This window comes from Pezoporus wallicus, unplaced genomic scaffold, assembly GCF_028554395.1.
Source record: "Pezoporus wallicus isolate ANWC-B61680 ecotype Strahan unplaced genomic scaffold, APGP_CSIRO_Pwel_v1 contig_6732, whole genome shotgun sequence".
Classification (NCBI taxonomy): domain Eukaryota; kingdom Metazoa; phylum Chordata; class Aves; order Psittaciformes; family Psittacidae; genus Pezoporus; species Pezoporus wallicus.
Window position 1 is genome coordinate 556,574 of NW_026638638.1, and position 20,407 is coordinate 576,980.

The 20,407-nt window shown below is 43.9% G+C and overlaps 1 protein-coding gene across 3 annotated transcripts in view; it reads right to left on the reverse strand.

Annotated features, from left to right (window-relative positions):
* Positions 1 to 224: 224 nt before the first annotated feature.
* The window catches only part of PARD3B (par-3 family cell polarity regulator beta), a 424,254-nt gene continuing 404,071 nt past the window's right edge, over positions 225 to 20,407 (reverse strand). For all 3 annotated transcript variants that reach the window (XM_057411714.1, XM_057411715.1, XM_057411713.1), the window contains one exon: positions 225 to 4,246. In XM_057411714.1, coding sequence (XP_057267697.1) covers positions 3,892 to 4,246 — 355 coding nt within the window. In that variant the 3' untranslated portion in view covers positions 225 to 3,891. The remainder of the gene's footprint in view (positions 4,247 to 20,407) is intronic.

Below are 20,407 nucleotides of genomic sequence, written 5' to 3' on the forward strand. Positions count from 1 at the left end.
AGCCGGCAGGATTCACTCACCGCACTAACTCTCTGACAAACAAATCTGTGATGGCTGGGAGGAGGAGGTAGCACAATTCATCTGTAAAAAAATTAGGCAGCATGTGAAGCTATTTGTAGATCAGGAAGCTGGAGTGAATTGGAATTCAGGGCTGCATGCACTTTGAAAAGGCAGAAGCCTTTATTTTTTCTTTAATGCTTAGTTCAACACCCCCCCCCCCCCCCCCCCCGCAACGGGCAATTGCTATTTCTTTACGCATTTGAGAGGTACCTAGAGACTTCAGCATCACAATATATCACAGTGGTAATGTCAGCTTGCAAGCCAAGACCATGGCTCACTAGTGGGTGGTCACTCAGAAAATCCACAGGCTCTCTTTCTATCTCTTAATCTTTCAACTGCTGGGCCCGGCTGGCCCCGAGCCAGAGCCAGAAAGGCAGGCTGCACGCCACCAGCTCAGGAAACCAAAGCTTGCAGGTTCACGTGAGAGCGGGCCGCTCTCCCCCTTGTCCCGACTCCTGCTCGCACACGCACTTACTGCACGCTGCTCCTGGGGCAAACCCCAACTCTCCCTTCACACCCACTACGTCAGCAACTTCACTGCTGGACTGGCACATTTTGGATGAGGGAGCGTGAGGCAATTATGTGTCAAGAGCATTTCAGACTCATAATTTTTCCCAAACATATGGACATATGGGGAAAAGAACAACTTGTTACTTAACGGCTCTTTTGGATTTTGCAAGTGTGTATTTTCAACCGTCAGTTGTAGCACCTCGTGAATTCTGCACGGTACATATTTTTCCACAATATGGTGCTAAAATCATACATTTTACACTGCAGAGAAGCTGACTATATATACTGTAGTTACACGTTATACTTTTGAAAATACCATACCTCTACCAGATATTAAACCAGCAAATGGCAATTTTCTCCCAGAACAATGGCACCAGAGATTGATGAGATGCTCTGTAATACTTTTTGGTCTTGTTCCCCCAGTTAGGTCAGACTGTTCTTCGCCCCTCATCTGGAGGATGCATCCATATATTATACTTTCTTTTTTTCCCCCTTTTTCGGAAGATGCTCTGGACTGATCTAACAGCAGAAGCATCACTTACTAATCTGCTGGGTAAGATTTACAGCTCAGGTGGGGTTTTGCTGATCTGTCCACCTCAACCAAGTGGAGGCAATGCAGTCAAGGGGAGCTCTTAAGGAGAAATTCAGGTTACAGGGAGACAATTGCGCAGGTCCTTCAAAGGCTAAAAATAACGCAGGAGCTGTTTCCATCCAGATTTCATTTGGCCCTGGCTCTTGAAACACTGTAAGTAAGTACTGTTCACTGTGATGCCATCTGAAGGGTTAGCTGAGAGTGATTTACAAAGGCAGCAGTTTATATTCAGAGCTGTTCTTAATTGTGGCCTGGCTTGATAAAGCCACTGTCACAAACCTATTAGTTTCTTTACAGCTGGATCAAATGTATGAGGGGTTATATTTCAAGGAGGGAAAGTATTTTAATTTGTTTTCACTTCACTTTCAGCAGGCCTTCATAACACCAGCGGCTACCCCGTGGCTGCCAAGTCCTGGCTCAGTATCCTGCAGCATCTAAAACTCTTTTAGAGAGAAGTACAAGGCTGTGTACAGCACGTACACGACAGGCAGAGTTTCCTTGGGGAATGTGCTTTATTTATGGAGGGTTCCGAGAGACGTCCAGCCTTACATTCAACCCTCCCTCCAGGGGTTTTTCCCTCCTACATTACTAGGGAAGAGGGCAGAAAGACATGGAACAAGAACTGAACTTGCTCCATAATCAGTTGCATGACTCTCCCTCTCTCCCTCCCACCAATGCTTCCTCCTGACTGGATTTAGAGCTGTGCCTGCCCCTGCCCCAGGCAGTCAAGCCCTAGGTCTGAATCATGGAGATGTTCTCCCACCATTCCAAAGCTGTCTCCTCTCCCCTGCTTCCCAGCCTGGCTGGTGGGTACAGATTGGTGTGAATGCAAATGACAGAGTCTGCTGAGCAGCTGCAAGTGCTCCCCAGGCCTCGGGGTTATGCCAGTCTCTCACCAGCATTAGCAGCACAGAAGAAACGTTGGCTGGGTTTAAACACTGCTTCTCATCAGGGCCATTACCAGTGGTGGCTCCTGGAAAGCAGCAGCACGCAGATCCACCATGCCCTGGGCCTTCCAGAGCTCTTGTGCTAACAAGCCCTTTTCCCAGGGGTAGCTAGGAAAGAGACATGATCCTAGCAGGACAAACCTTGCTGGTGATATTTAATACCTGGGAAGTGACCAAAGCGATTTAATTTGTTGCATACCAAAGGTGTCAAGAAGACATCAAAGAAATCCTTGTGCTTAATGCGTGGCCAGGTCACAGTCTCTCCCTGATGAGGAGAGGAGCCCAAATGGCTTAATAGCACTCTGCTATCAAGGCAGAAGTCGAGGAATTAAGGGCACTTGGAAACTTCTCAAAATGTATTTCTAGGTGACAAGACCATATGGTTTCCCTGTGACAAAACCCTTGAGACAAAGCTTTGCACAGCCATGGCCCTGTTGGGCCAGTAGCACAGGTCCCTGTGGCTGGGGACATGCATTCCTGACCTCCCCAAGGCTGGCTGGCTGCAGAGCAAGCTCAGGCTGCGTGGGGCAAAGAGCTGGCACAAACCCCACCGCCCTGTGCCCCTCTCCAGCTCTGCTGTGCTGCTGGCCCCTCTTCCCATCCACACCTTCTCTCTTCCTATGCACTGCTGCACATAACATTCCCCACTGGCCTGATGGCCCCTGGCTGCAGGAGCTTGAGTAGCTTGGCACGTGGCACCGGCTGAGGCTGAGCTCCACTGGGGGGACTTCGGGTGGCCCTGCATTGACAGGCTCCTTCCCAGGGCAGCAAGGCTGGCGAGGGCAGGGCACGATGCTGCTGGCACTATGCTGTAACCTGGCTGTGGCGGGGCTCCTGCTGGAGCCAAGGGAGCACCTGATGCAGTAACTTAATATGAATCACGGCGCTCCTGTCTGCCAGCATCTGCTCAGGCACTTCTTGTAGGCCAGCTCTACTGAAACCCCAAGAGCTGGCAGCAGCTGAGGATCTGATCTCCATGGTTTACATTTGAAGAGCACATACTGTATAACTAAGAAACAGTCATGAGTGCACACACGTACAGACACACGTTTCTCGGGTGGCTGGCTGCCCTGTCCTCTGCGAGCCTGCCCAAGCATGGTGGGTAAAGCTTTTTGTCTTACTCTAAATGCAGCAGCTGCAACAAGAGGAAGATCTTGCTACACAACCTGCAAAAAATGAAGGCTAAAAGATAAATGCTGCCACCAGCAAACAGAAAGAGGAAGACAGGCCAGATTACAAATCTGCAGCATCCTTATAGCACAGCGCTGCTGGTCTGAACATGCCTGGAATGTGGCCACTACCTCTGTGGCAGTCCCTTGTCAAGTCACACTGGATTACACAAGATTCTCAGCTCTGCACAAAGTCCTTATTGCATGCTGTGTTCCCACTTAAAGGCTCTACAACAGCACTCTGAAGTAAACTCTGGTGACACCACTGCCCTTTATATATACAGACAGCTGCATACTGTATAGGTGTAACTGGATTCAGTAAATAGCCCTGAGGTGTATTAAGTGTTGCGCTTCTTTTACAGCAGCCACTGTCTATTTTTAAAAGGAATTAAAAAATATTCAACTGTCTGGTACCTCATGTACTCAAAACACATTGTACCTCATGTGGCTTTCGTTTGCCTGTTAGAAAGCACCTACGCTGAGCCCAGCTCAGTAAGAACGACTCCAGGTCTCGTGTGCCACTCTTACAGGCAGCTACGCTAGGAACAACTCTACAAGGATATAATGTCCGATGTGATTCCTCCCCAGCTGTGCTAGCAAGTCCAGTGTGTAGCTATACAGCTGCAGTCATGGGGTTCTTCTGCCTGGGATCCTGTTGCCTGTACTGGTACTGTTCCGGACTGGTCCCGCGGTGTCGGACAATTTCATTATAGGCTGGTGCTCGGTGGGACTGAGCAGGGGAAGGTGGCACATCCTGCCGGAGGGGTCCTTTATGCTGGTTTGTGACGGGCTGGCCTGGGTAGTACTGGGGGTACCTCAATTCTGCCACTCTTGTGTCTGGCACACGGATGTAGTTCCCCTTAGATGGGTGGATGACAGGCTTTCCTCCTTGGTAGTAAGGAAGATCTCTCTCTTTGTATACTACTCGTGGCCCCGTTAAATATTCCAGTGGCTCTGCAGGTCCACGCCTGAGGAGGAAAAACATAATGAAGCACATAAAAAGGCAGCCTGCTAGCTCAGCGACGCGTTATTGTACTCACAATCTATGTTTACCTTGGGAAAGGAAACGCCACCTCAAGCATGACAGGTCCAGATGAATCAAAAGAACTTCTGAAGGGTAACAGGGCTCCCACCTGCGTGCTATGAAAGTTTGTGACACCCAGGATGCTGGAGGAAAGGTCCAGTGCACATCACAGCCCTTTTACAATGGCGGAGCACTGGAGCCCTTCAGTGCCCAAAGTCAGCCTCCTCTGATCCATTTGCCATAATGGAAACACAGCTCCTTTAAACAATGCATCTTTGACTGAATCTTATCTAGCCTGAGGATAAACAGATGAGTTGGGTCTGCAAAACTGCAAATCCCGTGAGCTTTACATGCACAAATAGTCATGCTTTCCAAGCCATTTCCCACTATTTTTTCCTCCTAACATGTCAGACTGTACAACTTCCCAGACAGCTGCAAAAACTGGAACTCTTGGAAGAAAGACTAAGGGATGTTACCTGTGTTTAATGGGCAAGCTGCCAATGGGGTTTCAAAAATCTCCTGTGATATAGAAAGCCTGATACTACAACAGCCCTGTAACTTACCTGCATTAGTATGGACCTGATGAGCTCCAGTTCACGAGGAAAGCAACATGTGAGCATGTCATCCCTGAGGATGTGCCATGGAGCCCTCTTTGTAGCTTTCTGCATCTTAATTCCATGATTTGCACTAATGAAGCATTGATATTTTTTCCTAGTACACCTTAACTTGTGATACTTTTCAAATGGCAAAAATAATTGTTCTCACAGACATGTCACCAGAGCATCCCCAAAAGTTCAACTCAATTAGGAGTTTTTGCCAGTCTGATTGCAAATGTCTTTGCACTTCGGGCAAAGCCTCCCACTGACTGCAGAGGAACCTTCTCTCTGAGTGAGAGCTGAAGGAAGTCAACAGGGTTTTGACCCAAATAGGGGCTAAAAGTATAAATCAATTACACCTGCTCTGTGGCTTTGAGACTGAACTCATCAACTGCTTATATATTCTTTGCATAGATTTAATATAGAAGTCATCATTCTGGTCCAGCAGATCAGGTGTTCGCAACTCATCAATGACTCTCTTGTTCACACAGAGATTTTACAAGCATGCTCCCCCTTTCTTAATCTGGGCTCCTAGACTCACTGGAACTTGTTTTGCATGAAGTAAAACAAAACATGTGGTTTTCTGCTGCACTCGTTTAAGCCCATGGGGTAAATCATGGATATAGGCAATGAACAAACATTATCTGCCTTGAAATGAACCTACAGTTCTCCCCCTGGAATAACTTAGTGCAAATGTTTCCTGTTTAAAATGGAAAGAGCAAAAGGAAGAATTCCAGGCCTTGGACTTTTAGGACCCTATCTCCCAAGGGACTTTTTTTGCTTTAAAAACAGAACATTATAAAAGACAGGCACTCCCAGCCTCCCCTTCTCCCCCCTCCTTATGAGACAGTCCAGACAGAGTGCTGAACGGCCTGAAGCCACCCTCTGAGATACTAAAAGGACTCTTTTAACCATATGCATTGAGACAACTGCTGTCTCTGCTCACACACCTACGCCTTGCAGCAAAGACTAATTTCCACAGCAGGCCAAAGCGTTGCTCCATGTATTCCTATACAAAGACTTGTTCACTAGTCAGTCCCATCACACTCAGATTTTAGTTCCTCTGTGTGCAAAAACTCACTTCCAATCATAAAAGGCTTCTGCGATGGCAGGAACTGCTTCGTGTCAAGCAGCAAACTAATAGAAACAAGTGTCAAACCTACACCCATCACCTTTTAATATAAGGATAATGCTCAAAATCCTGTATATTAGATTTTATGAGAAGTTCTCATCGGCAGCTATAGTCAATCAAATTCTTGTGGATCATATTAAAAAGGGACTGAGCTTGGAAAACCTGATCCAGAATTCACTGAAGAGCCAGGTAGCTTTTGGAGTGCAAAACTGAATTATTCTAAAATAACAAATTCAAAACTAATTGGTATGAAAATGACTGGAGAACAGGACTGAGCCACCAACGTCATCTACTGAGGCTTCAGCACACAGCCCACCCCACTTCTCACACAGGAGGTCTGGATGTTGCAGTGTTTTGTCATCTAGCCAAAAGAGCTGTTTCTAGGAAAACTCAGCTGGTCCCATTCTAGGAGATGCTGTGACTGTGCAGAGAGTAGTGCCCTCAGGTGGCTTTGACCTAGGACTGTTCAGTGGAGTCTGAGCCATCAGAGCACAAGCACACTAGACCTGAAGCATGTACCCAAGCTGCTGAGCTTGTGACATCAGATCTTCACTGCTGTTACCTATGCTACAAAGCTAAATCCACCACTGGTTCACTCAGAGCAAATACATTTGATTGTGTAGATAAACTGTAGAGGAACATGAGGGAAGAGAAAAATCTGCCTCTAAAAAAATCAATGTTCAAGCACCAGTTTCCCTTCTCTGAGTGTGAAACACCTAGAGGTGGCATCATTCTTGAGTGTTTAAGTCGGGGCTTAGCAGCTGGGAGGAAAGGTTGTACATGGAGACAAGGCTTGAATCAGCTTTACATGGATGCTTTAGGGAAACCCCAGAAAGACAGAAGGATGTGAGAGTTTTAGCAGCCTTGGCAATAGTACAAGCAGTGATAGAACCAATGATTTCCAGAACTCTTGCATTAGTAAAACCTCGGGAAACCCTGATAATTGCCCCAAACTGGAGGAAATTTCATTACAGATATCCTCATGGCTGCACCACATTCTCCAGCTCACCTCCCTGGAGATCCCAGCAGGTGATATGCGGGCAGATACATATGCTACAGTGACAACACTTTTCTTCCCTTTTATGACCAGCACTGCATGTTGAAGCCAAGTTATTTCCTGAGGATTCATTCTTCCCCAACTACCAGCCATACCCAGTGAAGTCTGGTTCTTAGGGAACTGCTCACAGTGCAACCAACCAGCCTGGGGAGTCTCCATGAACCTCTGACATGAACCACCATCTAACAAGTCTTACAACACAGGAAAAACAGCCCTTCCTTTCCCAAGTGAGTCAAATTAACCATGAGAAAGTCAGCCTTTTTAAGGCAGAAGGAAAACCGACAGATACAAAGCTCTGGCTGTAGAAATGCTGTTATGATTAGGAGTAAGTCTGGGACACTGCGGGCAGTTCCTGTCAGGAAGAACAGGGCTCCTCTGAAGCAGCACCGTTTTCACTTGATAGCTCATGGTGTAAAAGTATATGCTGTTGTTTACCCTTAAACAAATTGCCATAACAACTCAAAGCAAACACTTTCTACTTGGCAGCCCCTTGTAGATGCTGTGCTTGTTTCTACAAGAAGCCAAACAGACCCTGCCTTTTCACTCAGCAGACACTGCCATCTCTGAGGAGGGCTAATGAAATTCTTCTCCCCTTCCTCGCTGTTTTTGTTGGCTCCTGATGAGTTCAGAGTTCACAGGGCTGTATCACACCTCCCAAGTGACCCACGGTTTGAGGGTCAAACCAATAACCTCAAGTGGAAAATCAGTGACCCAAGGGAGTGATCAAAAATCCACAAATTGGGTCAAGCAGGTCCAGCCACTCAAAAGGACCAGCCCAGGAGCGTGCCCTCTGAGAGGACATGCTGAGTAGGAGCTGCTCTGACCATCAGCTGTTTCCCAGATTTTGGCCAGTTGTTTGACCTGGGGGCCCACTGAAATTAATGGCAGGCAGAAGGTAGGGAAGCTGACACAACATCCTGGGAAGCAACTGATCTCAGAGCTCAGAAAGTAGTTTTGCTGATAGTTAGCTCTGCTGGCTCCCACTGGAAGAGGCATCACTGATGTGGGTCTAGCTAAAAGCGAGGCTGCTGCTGAAGCAAGCAATGGAAAGATGGGAGGCAGAAGCACCAGATTCAAGAAAGGAGTGAAACTGATGGGGCAGTGTGAAAATGCACTCCTCAAAAACGCCATGGGAAGGGTGCCCCCTTAAAATGTTCATTTTATTGTGAAGAAGCTAAATCTCACCTTGCCCTGCAGAGAAATCAGAGATCTCACATGTGTTTTGCCACATAATCTCATATGCTGGTTAGCAGCTCTACTGGTTTATCTTCTAAATGATTCACCAAGTAAGAACTGTGATTGGTTTTCAGCTTTAAGAGCACAAAGTAGTCTTGTCCAAATAAAGCACCTAACTTGTTGCTGATGTTCAATTAACAGTACATGGGTTGTTATTTTCTCTATGACAAGTAAACCCTGAAGTAGGTTTGTCCCCCCCCGCCCCCTTTATTTATCTTCCAAGCACAAAGAATATAAAATCTAATATTTTCTGGCTTTGCTGCACAATTTTTAAGAGCCTCTGGGTTTATTTAAAACTGAACCAAAGGATTTGGAACACTTAAGAAAGGCTTCTTTTACCCAAAATGTTATTTAGTCATTGAAGTTAAACTGGTATCTATAGGTTTCAAAACCCCAACTAAACCACTTTTTGCTTTCTGCAGTTCCCTTTTTTTTTATTTTAAGCTCTGATTTCAGTAATTCTCCAGTTGTGCAGAATCTCACAGGGTAGACTGGCCTAAATACCCGATGCTTCAAAAAACAACCAGAAAAAATCATTTCATTTCAGGTTTACTGTGTTTCATTGTTAACCCCCATTTGCAGGTCACCTTTAACATCAGCCATGAGACACATGCTTGGGTTTTCTGAAAGGAAAGCAAAATGACAGTCTGGCTGTTCATGCTGTGCCCCATCACGTTGGGGGTTTGGGTTTCATCATGACAAAGAGTTTTTCTTGCCTCTGTTCTATAGGGAGAATCACAGAGGTCACCCTCTTAGTACCTAGTAAAAAGCAAGGAAGGGAATGCTCTCTTCTTACATCACTGTCTCCTTCTCGCTGCTGGGAGAATATTTTGCAAGGGATATAATCTCACATGAAAAACTGCATTCTTACTTTGTCAGGGAGTACTTCTTGAAATACTTCAAAGACAGCTACAGACTAAGTGGCAAATGGAAAGCCCACATTTGGTTGCAGCCTCTTTCATGTCTAAGCAAGACATACAGAGACTCTGGGTGATGGCATCAGGCAGCTCAGGCTGTGATTAAAGAACAGGAGAAAGCAATAAGGTCCTATCTTGTGTCCAAATTCTCACTGAAGAACTCTATTGTATGCATCGTGATTGCATGCTGTTTGTTCTTTGCCAGGAGGATCTACTTTTAAAGAAGAAAGGAGAAGCTGATGTAAGAAATAAATTATGCAAACAAACAATCTTACACTATCAAATACATTACACTGTGTCTTTATAAAGCTTTTCTCAACATACACTAAAAACAACTGACTGAAAAGACCATGCAGTCCCTATCTCTTCAGATACAGTATTAAAGACATCGCAGTGCTGCTTGTAGTTAGTGGCACTAAGACCTTCTGTTGCTTAATATTCAGTGTGCATATAACTAAAAGAAAAAAAAATATAAAAAGTTAAATCACTGCAGGTTTAAAAAACAAATCACTGCATGACTCTGAGCTTCATTAAAGTCTGTCTTGTATCTTGATAGGAGAGATACTCCTTTAACAAATATTCTTTGCTGTTTCAGACCAATACTTCCCATAGACAATGATAGGGTTTGCATTTAAAAAGCCACTGGAAATCAAATTTGATATCTTAGCGCTGCAAATAATCTGCAGCACAAGGAAGCGCTCAGTGGCTGCTGTCTGTGTGAGAGGCTTGTACCTTTCAGCAGAAGGCAGATGTCTAACAATGTCGTACTAACCTCAAACACACCACACACAGATTATTTATGGGCTGAGCTGGTGAAGGTGCTTTCTTCTCCTGTTCTTTTATCAACAATACAAGGGTAAAAAAGTCAGATAACGTAAATGAATGCAATCCCTGCCTCTCATGTAGCACATGCCATGCGGAGAGAGCTGTTTTTAGTTTGAGGACTGTGTTTGGAATTCCTTCAGTGTCAGGTTTCCAGTTACCAGACCCTCATCCCTGGGCCAGGCACGACTGCGGTTGGACTGGATTAGCAGAACACTCTGCAATGTGTATTACATAGCTTTGACTTCTATAGGCTTTGCAGGCCCATAAAAATAACGATCATTTCATGACCTGCGTTTCTGGGGCAGGGGGAGGAAAAGGCAGAAAATTCTCTCTCTTCCCTTTTTAAAAGAATTCATATTTCTTTGGATTTGGAGAAGGAGGGATCCATACAAGTTTGTTTGAAATTCAAGCGAGAGTACATTTCAGAAGCAGCGCAGACAGGCCCAGTGCTCTTCCCTTGCAATCAGTTTTGCAAAACTTAACAGTGGCCTGGACTGGTCTGTGCATGAGAGCTTTTGTGGGTAGTTTTTCTCTCTCTACAGTACTACGGCTTGGAATATTTAGAAACAAACAGCAAAAGCACTGCAGTCCCGGAAGGTAAGCGCATAGACAGGTTTACATTACTCTAGTTGAAGTCTAGCCTTAAAGCAGCTGGAGAGCAAATGTCCAGGGCTACATATTGAGAGATGTTGGGCCCCAGCAGCTCTCCCTGGGCAGTTCTTAGCAATTGGAGATATTTAGGTGTCCCTCTTGTTTTTACATCTAGGAGCAAGCATAAAGTTTAGCCTGATACTAGCTTTCCATGCAGATAAGCAGACTGCAGAAACATCTGTAAGATAGTAAGATAGGAAAACAGTAGTCTGACAGGTTTAAAACTTTACTATAGGATTACATAGGATTTCTTATGACAGCATGAACAGTCTCTTTTGCACGCAATCAAATTGATTGTTCTCAATCCCTAATGGAGCAAACTATGTCACAGACTGGCTAACATCAGAATTCAGAGTGCTATTTAATTAAACCCCCTCAATCAGCAACAAAGCCATAAAACACTGTGTTGTTCCTTTGCTCCAGCATTAGTTTATTTTCCACAGCAGATATCAGACCAGTTTCTGATAATCCCATCCTGCAGGCAAAGCTCCCCTTTCTTTCCTTCTCTAAATTCAACCTACAAACATAGGAACTACATCAGGATTAAAACCCTCAAAGCAAGAGCAACAAAACCCCGAATATGGTAGCTGGTGCTCTATAAACGCCCATTAAGCATTCAAAACAACTAGCCCAATAATCCTTCCTACTCAGTTCCTCACTTTTTTGTTCATATGCTCTCAGGCATGGTACATCTCTTCTACCAGGAGGCATAAAATAAAGTAGCACCTATTGAACAAGACATCGCTATTCTGTGATCTCTTCAAGCTTAGAGGGATCTTAAGTAGATTGGTACTTTAAGTAGCAAGTCATTACAACATGTGTCATTTCATATGTTACTCATTATTCAACACAACATAATACCGTGTGAGTCATTAACCTCTTGGCATTGGTAACCTACTCTCAATGCTAAGCAGTCATGCTTGTTGCTCAGGAACCCCCATGCTCTGTTGGGAAGAGACCTCACTGAGATTTTAAGGTCCCTTTGGTCTTTTGTTTTGCAGATCAGCAGGGGCTGAAAGCTCCTCCTACAGACTAAAAGAGTTCTTGGCCTTTCCTTTCCTGCGTCACATTTCTGAGACAATACTGGCCAAGTTATATTGGAGGGAAGAAAACTTCTTTTTAAAGGATATATGCATCTTAAGCCAGCAAGAGAAGCAAATGTTTATGCTTCTCAGATTAATTTTGCATTTCAACACAGACTCTAATACAAAGAAGTACTGAATGCATGCAGAACTCCCAGCACTGGGGCAAGATGCTAAAGTGAAATCCCCCTTATGGTAATATTTGTACTGCATTACTGTGCAGTAGCTCCAACGGACATGGGGACCCCACTGTCGCTGCCTGAGGAGAGCCAGCTATACTTCCCCCAAGAGCAGGCAAGCAATGAGAAGGGAGAGAAATGCAGAGAAGGTGAGACCCGAGTGCTGGCCCAGTACAGAAGCCAGAAACACTACCCACATCTCTTTGCCTCACCCTAACCTCTACTGCAGATCTCCACTTTTTCTGGAGGCTATTAGGGTATAAATTAAAGGTCCTGTGGTGGTTCAGGAGATTTTAATTTGATATAAATGAAATTCCATTGCCATAGTCAAAATTCCTCTTCAGAAGCAAACAAACACACCACACAGGCACCAGGAGAGCTGCTCCTCAGCAAGGAAGCCTCCTCCCTTTGCCTATCCAGTTCATAGCACTACTGCTATCCATGCTGTTTTGTAAAGTGCTTTCAAAGACATGTAAACCCAATTTCTATCCTGTTCTCATTTTCCACCTGGAATGAATTTAAAGCAGGGTGCTTATTCAGCTGTGCTGCTCAAATAGTTTTCAACAAGTAACAGGAATCATTAAAAGAATCTTCCTAAGTAGTAACAACCCAGGCCCAGGTCTTTACTACTCAGCTGCTGGGATCTTAACACACTGTCTGATCTTTAGTGGGCTAGTAAAACCCGGTGAGAAGCGGTTCTTAATGTTATTATCAAGCTTTTAGGGTTGTGTTTGTTTTGTTTGGTTTTTTTTTTTCCAAAGAATCTCTCATTTAAATTAAAGTATTCCTTGCAGCGTTTTCCCCCACTGCCATGATGAAGCATGGCTGTCAATTCTGCCTCGCATGGCACAAACTGCATAGTAAAACCATGCTTCAATAAAAAAAGGAATTTGGTTTTGAAACTGATGGTAGCTGGTTATTTTTTCCCTGCATTTCATTTCCTTCTGGGTCCAGACATTCCGTTAAACTCACTGGAATGTGCCATTCCCTATTTTCCCCTTTGCAACAAGGCAAAGCTCAAGATTCAGAGGAAAATAATGGCTGATTTCTGGGAGCAAGGGGTATCTTAAAGACAAGCAGCTCATTTTCAGTATTTCAGTCCCTGTTGTTCCCCTACTGCTCATGTACTGAATTGCTCCTAAACAGTGCAAACAGCCTGTAAGTACATCCTCCCCCCTATATTTTCTTTTGTTAGAACCATTCATTTTTATACAGGCATTAGATTATACATTTCCTGGCTTGTCACAGTCCATTAACACTCTGGTAACCACCCCTTTTCCAGCCAGCCATTAAACACCACCTTTAATAATTGAGATTTAAAGGCTCAGGGCATGATAAACAGCTGAAGTTATAACTTTACAGCTGCCTCTACAGAAGTGTGTAAATCTCCAGATTTGGATACGCAAATCAGCTAATTAGACTTGCATTAAGTCACAAACTTTGCGGGTGCTCTGACAGCAGATGTCCTGAAGTTGAGCTTTAAATAACCAGGGTCAACCCCCTCAATCCCACTGGGCTGGGAGAGACGGAAACGTCCCACCCGGTGCCCAGAGAGCAGTAGCACTGATTGCAGCTGCCGTGGCTTGTAGACGGCCGCTAGCGCCCTGCGACTGCAGCCCATTCCAGCTGTGTTTATGCTGGCTTCTTCCTTCAGAGCTTCTACAGTTACACGAACATCAGTGCAGCTGCAGCAAGCGGAGCGGCTGCCGGCTGGACATGCTCTACCTGCTGCCTGTGGTGGAGACAACCCCTGTTTTACCACCCTGCGTTTCTCACCCGCCAGCACACAGGTTCTCTTTCAGAGTGAGGCCATGCAAGTTGGGGGGTTGAGCTCAGTTTCCCCTTACCCCTATCTGCAGCTGAGGAAAATGCTATGTGGATGGCCCTGAAGTCACTGCTAGCCAGTAAATGATCAAAGCTGGTGAGATCTGGAGCTGCAGGCCACTGGGCTCTTTAGGGGCATCGGTAGTAAGAGGTTAACCTTCAGTCATGAGGCCCAAGTGCCTGTGCTCCACCTCCGCATGAGTTATCTCCCTGTTGCTGCATTTAAAAATACTGTATGTAATTTACTGTTATCAGGTTGTTAAGCAGTGTGCTGAAGTGTGAACTTATCATTCAATTGTTTCCTCTATTTACAGAGTCCCTGCCATTCTCTGAGGCGGCAGCCTGGGACAGGCTGTTGACTTGTTCAGATGAGGAGGGTTTAGCGCACCAGATTCTGGTAGCAGAAGCAGATTCTGGGGAAGTGAGACACGGCCGTGAATCTCATCGGTTCCTCATACACCCCCTCAACATACCCTGCAGAACAGCTGTGTGTGAATGAGACACACACATGCCACCGGTATCAAATAAATCGCTGTAATTTTGCTCTGAGACCTCAACCACGCAGCATTGAGCAAATGCACAAACAGCTCCCAACCATTGTAACCCAGGCTCATGGGTATAGGTAGAGATTTTACTGACATATATGGCACTAATTTTAATGTGTTTATACGTATATACACAAGTTCTGTGGTCTGTTCACAAATTAAAACAAGGTCTTCCATGCACTTCCGTGCTCAGTTCTTCACCTTCCCATTAGCTGCACTTTGCTTCCTTAAGAAAAGAAAATCTGGAAGTCAGTGCACTTCATGATAGACAACAGGCTGAAGATGAAAGGACATGGCAACGGTGCAAAATGCCACATCCTCTGCTGTCCTTTGCCTCCCCCCACAAGGCCCAGGTTTGGTTTCCTGAAGACCATGGCTCCCAACTACTTTTTTTGTCACTTTCCCCTCCTAGCCTGGCTCTTCTTTGCTTTCTTCCCCAGCAGCGCCAGCCCTGGCAATGCCTGGGGGAGACACCATCATAGAACCACAGAATGGGTTGGGTTGGAAGGGACCTTCAAAGTCATCTAGTCCAAACTGTTCCCTGCAATAAGCAGGGACATCCTCAACTAGATCAGGTAGCTCAGAACCACATCCAGCCTGGCCTTGAATGTCTCCAGGGATGGCACATCCACCACATCTCTGGGCAACCTGTGCCAGGGTTTTACCACCCTCATTGTAAAAAAATTCTTTCTCACAACCAGCTTGATTCTCCCTTCTTTTAGTTTAAAACCATCACCATCAAATCTACGTGATTTCCTTCCATGCATTCCTGGTCAGGTGCAGCACCATGCATCCAGCAAGGTTCCTGAAGCACGCAGTGCCCTTTGCTCTTTGATGCAGTCATCAATACCCCAGATCTGTGTGCATACCCCCTCCAGCACTTGTAATAGAGGAGATATGTAGCTTCTAAACAAATTTCTTCTGTGCCATCTGCACATCATGCTGAATGCCAGACGACAAGATATAATTTGCAACAGCAAAGTTCTTGGAGCACAGCAGCCTTCTAGAGACAGCAAGCACAGCCTGTGACAACACAGTTATATCAGCTTAGTCATGTACCCAGAACAGAAGATATCAGGATGCTGAAGCTGGAAGAAGGAGCACACAGCAGAAGACAGAAAAAAAGAATGCTTTTAAGACACACCAAAACACTGCATCCTTGAGCAATGGGAAAGCAATGCCAACAGCTGGGAATTAGTGATACCTTTGTGAGCAGTGATAGTACAGCCGTTAGAAGATAGTGGCAAGCCAACACGGAGATAAAGAGAAGCTTTAGACAGCACCACGAAGTATAGACTTTGATTTCTTTTGAACACATACATACATCATGTATCAAAGACTACCATGTGCAGCAGAATCTTATGTGCAAGACGTGATGTTGTTAGTAGCTTCAGCTGAAATTATGATGGACACCAGGACATTCAGACTCGGACCCCTGCTCGGTCCAGGAAGGCTATTACATGCCATCAGCTGAGAGAAAGAGAAGCAATAGCACTTCCTGATCTGAACCTGGTAAGAACCTGGCAAAGATTTCAGACAGTGTGTCTCAATTTGATTCAGGGGGGAAGAAAAATTAAATTAATACACCCTCTAACTTGAAACAATCTTTTACATAATGAATCAACCAATTATCTTTGTTCTAGTATGTTCAAATCGAGGGAATCATCATTGAAAACAACAACCAATTTATAAAGCTCATTTAAAGCCACAGTAAGCTAGGCTGCTGATTCACTAACGAACAATAAAGGTCACTGCTACAATATCATTCTAAGTATTTGCAGATTGTGCAGTGTGATAGACATGAAGTGGCATGCTCATAAAAAAACCATCAAGATACTTTGCAGAGGGAAATAAAGATGGAAAGAGATTCATGCTCTGCCTAGATACCAGACTGACAAGGGGGAATAACTCAATGCAATGAGGAACTTTGTGCCCCAGACTCATCCGGCCTCAGCCAAAGCCTCTGGAAGTCAATGGAAGCATTTCAATGAGCTTTGGATTAGGCTCTTGTATTGGAGAACGGTATCCAAAAGGGGAGGTGAGGGCACAGAGAGAATGAGACATCTGTATCCTGGAATGAAGTCAGGAAGTTAAGGCCTGACAGCCTTACAGAGCAAACAAATAGCTTGAGTACTAGATGTGGATTGCCAAAATGCTTCACTCCACATGGAAGAATTCCTTTTCAATTGTCTCTTTCAGGTATTCAGAGAAAAAGACTGACCAAAATGCAGTTTGTTTGTCACTTTTTGAGTGATCATGATCTGGAGAGGGGCACATATATGCAATTACTAAGAAACAAGACATTCTACTAGCTGAATAGCACACCTCTGCTACATCTACATTTATTAACAGCATGGCAACTGGGGCAATGTAGCAGAATACGCCCTAAATTGCAGCATCATGTCTTTGACTACTACCAGAACCACATGCTTCAGAGGAAGCTGTAATTAGTGGACAATTAACAGTTTGCATAGGCCTTACAGCATAAAAGCAATCCCTCTTTTCTTCTCCCCAGAAACTAAGTCAAACCAATGCAAGTATTGGTCTAACCCAGGTTTGCAGAAGGGTGCAGGTTTCAGAAACAGAAAACACTCAATGGCGTGTCTGTACGTAAGATGTGGATATAAAAAAAAACCCAACAATGATAATATTTAACCTTGACAGACCTAATATTTGAAGCCCATAGACAAAAAGCACAATACAGTCCAGAGAGCCTGTGGTTAGTTGAGAGTAACATCTTCTACAAACCTCAGGGTTAAAATTTCAGTGCTAACTTAGGTTCCTCTTTAACAAAAATAAGTGTAATTCTACTTCCAGGAAAATGGAATTTTCTTTTTAAGAGCTTTGCAACATTTCAAAACCTCCTCTTTTTCTCATGATCAAAAAGTAAAAGGGAGAAGTTTCATATCATAACAAACAGCTACAACGTAAAGCATTACTCAAGAAGTTTCTAAGTCAGAAATGCACAAAGCAGCAACACCATTCTGAGCATGTAAAATGGTATACTAAAGTCCTTTGAAAAACTTATAAAACTCGTGGTAGAAACTAGTACAACTGAAAATGAAATGTCTAAGGAGAAGACCAGGGTTAAGGATTCTGTATTGATTTTTTTCCCCACATTGGGATTAAAGTGATTTCAGCTGGGACCCAGAATTACAGATGTAATTATGATTTCCATTTATATTTTTAGACTGTGTACAAAGAAGTGTAATAATGGACAGCTGAGCATTTTCCATTGTTCATTAAAAGCAAAATGTTTCTGATGAAATCTCTGTAAGACCAAGGACCCCTGCAGTAATCTCTCAATAAGAAAGCCTTTTTCAGATGTTTGGTGATGAGAGAGAAGGGATAGCTGTCCATCTTTCACACAAAGACATCAAACCAAAATGACACTAAGGTTATTTCCCTCAGTAATACTATAGAGATTCCAGGTTAAGATCTGTAACAAGTCTCTTAAAAGAAAAAAGTCAGATTATTTATTAAATAACCTTTCCTGATATTATTTAATGGGTATTTAACAAAAAGCATTGCATTAAGGGAACATTAAAGAGGCATTATTTAAACCACAGAAAGTGCAGGGAGTGAAAAAGTGAAATTTCTCCAAGTACCTACCACATCCTTCCCCCATTCTTTACAATGCATGTGGAAGTCCAGGTTTCCTGGAGGCCTCTGATAGCTAGGCAAATGACTGCTATTGAAAAGCAAAATGCATTCAAGGTAAAGCAGGTGCTTAAGTGCTCTGACAGATCTGGGCCTAAAAATTCAAGTTGTAAACCCCAACTCAATTTCAACTGACTAATTGAATTTGGCTTTTTTAATTCCCTTTCCTTACAAACCAATCTGCTCTGTGCTTTCTGCCACAAAGTGTGGCACAGTCAGTATCGCAGCACAGCCTGTACCTCCGAGCTGCTTCCACTCGCCATTCCAGAGGAGGCTGCACACCACGCAGTAAAGAGATCCTTATGGAAAATGCTCAAAACCAGCATGGTGTATTCAGTCAGCTGAAATTCAGCCTAATTCCCTAGTCAGTGAGAAATCCAGATGACTTCAGACACCCCTACAAAGCTAATTAGAGCACTACCAGAGTCACCCAGTAAGAAACAGTATGTGCACCAAAGTTGCCATAGGCTTTCTCAGCACAGCTACTGGGATCCTTAAAGCTTTTAACTGATTTTGGAAATCTTTAATCGCTGAATGTAGAAAGGGTGCTGTCGTTTGAGGGTCTTTGGAAAAAAAAGACTTATTATGTCCTTTAATCTGCTCACTTTATCCCAGCTATTGTTTTAGGTGGTTGACTGCAGTTCAAAAGCGTATCACTACTACCTCTTTAAGAAAGCAAAACAAAGGGGAAAAACTGATGATACCATGCTTCTAAAAATACATTCTTTTTATACTGAAGACATCTCAGTTCTCAGTAAACATAGCATCTCAGATGGAGCCAAAATTCATAACGAAAATGCTAAATGAGGGACCAAAGCCTAGTGACACATGGGTATGTACAACAGTACGCTAACACCTAGATCCAAGCAAAAAGCCATTCACATGGATTTTCAGCTGTGAAATCCTGCTGAGATTGGTTTTGCTTGCCAGATTTTGTCATGATCTACAACAGACTGTACTCTCTCAAAGTACTTCCCTTCACCTGGAAAACTAAGACTATTTTTCTTTCTTAAATGAAGAAAAGTGCCAGCTACTCCACATCCGAGGACCCCCGCAAGCCTGGGGGTTTACTTGATAATCTGGGCTGGGTTTTGTTCATCACATTCACCATCGTCCCTGGCTGGAACTGGCTGCCAATTTTCAAGGTGCTGTCTCAGACTATCTTAATGTACAGATCCAATCTCCTTGCAGAATTACATCTGGAGTGGAACAAAAAAGCCAGATAATTCACTTTGTATTAAAGTTAACACTCTCCTCCTCTTGCTTCCCACGTATGTTATACAGTGGACGTGCCTGCATGTTCTGCTCCGTTTTTTCAGCTGTTGCAAGCGCATAAGCTATCAATTACTCTGTGCATGGAGAAAAGATGGTGACTTGAGGAACAGCTTCCAGTTTACATGACTTCTCACCTCATCATCGCTTAAACATTTAAATGAATCCTGTTGGGCAAGAGGCCTGAAACAGAGATTCCTCAGGCACTCTCTCCCCTGCCATTTCCCCCCTCATTGAATGGTTAATCAGAGCAGAATAACTCTTTAAAACTAATATTTATTCAAACAGCTGTAGGATCCCATCTGCTCGTGCACAACCAGCGGAGGCCACAGCGATACCAGACAGAAGCCAGCAGAAGGTATGAGTTCTGTCAATCTCTTTATAGCCAGATTGAGTTACACTTGGCAGACAAAGTTTTCGAGTACAGCAAAGACCATTACCATAAAGGCGTGGTTAAGGTTTTAGCATATGCACTGGTGTATTTAATATATTTCCAAAATAAAACTTGTTGAAGGTCTGACTTGTAGCCTATGCACTAACACCCATCACATGCCTACAAAGTTTTGCTGGCGTACCCATGACATCTTTACCTGCAGTAAAGATGCTAAGTAGTTTATGCAGATTTTCCCAAATAAGCATCAATAAAAGAACTGTGTCACTGTGCATCTTGTGCTTTGTTTATGCCATATTTTAAAGAACTGTTCTAGTAGAAAATTTCCAATAGGTGCTAAGTGACAAGATTAGCACTAATTTACATAACTATTGAATGCTAGAACAATGCAATCTTTCCAAGCCTGAGATGAGAGTAAAGACTCTTAAGAAAGCAGGAATTAATTTTTTCTAATAGCATACAACAGTAGCTTTAGCTCCATGCTTGCTCTAAAGTTACTGGTCCATAACCGCTAGTGATCTGAACATTTGCAATTCTTCAACACCCTTGAATTACATTCATTTTAAAGTCCTACTTTTACTTAACTTATATCTGTCGTAAGATGGGATGGGTTGGAGAAGAACATATAGAGCACATATTCCTTTTTCTAGGATCTCCAAAATATGGAGAGACTGCTAACACTGGTGGGCAGAGTTCCTGGGGGGGGAAAGAAGTCCTAATCATAGTTTATGGAAGTAC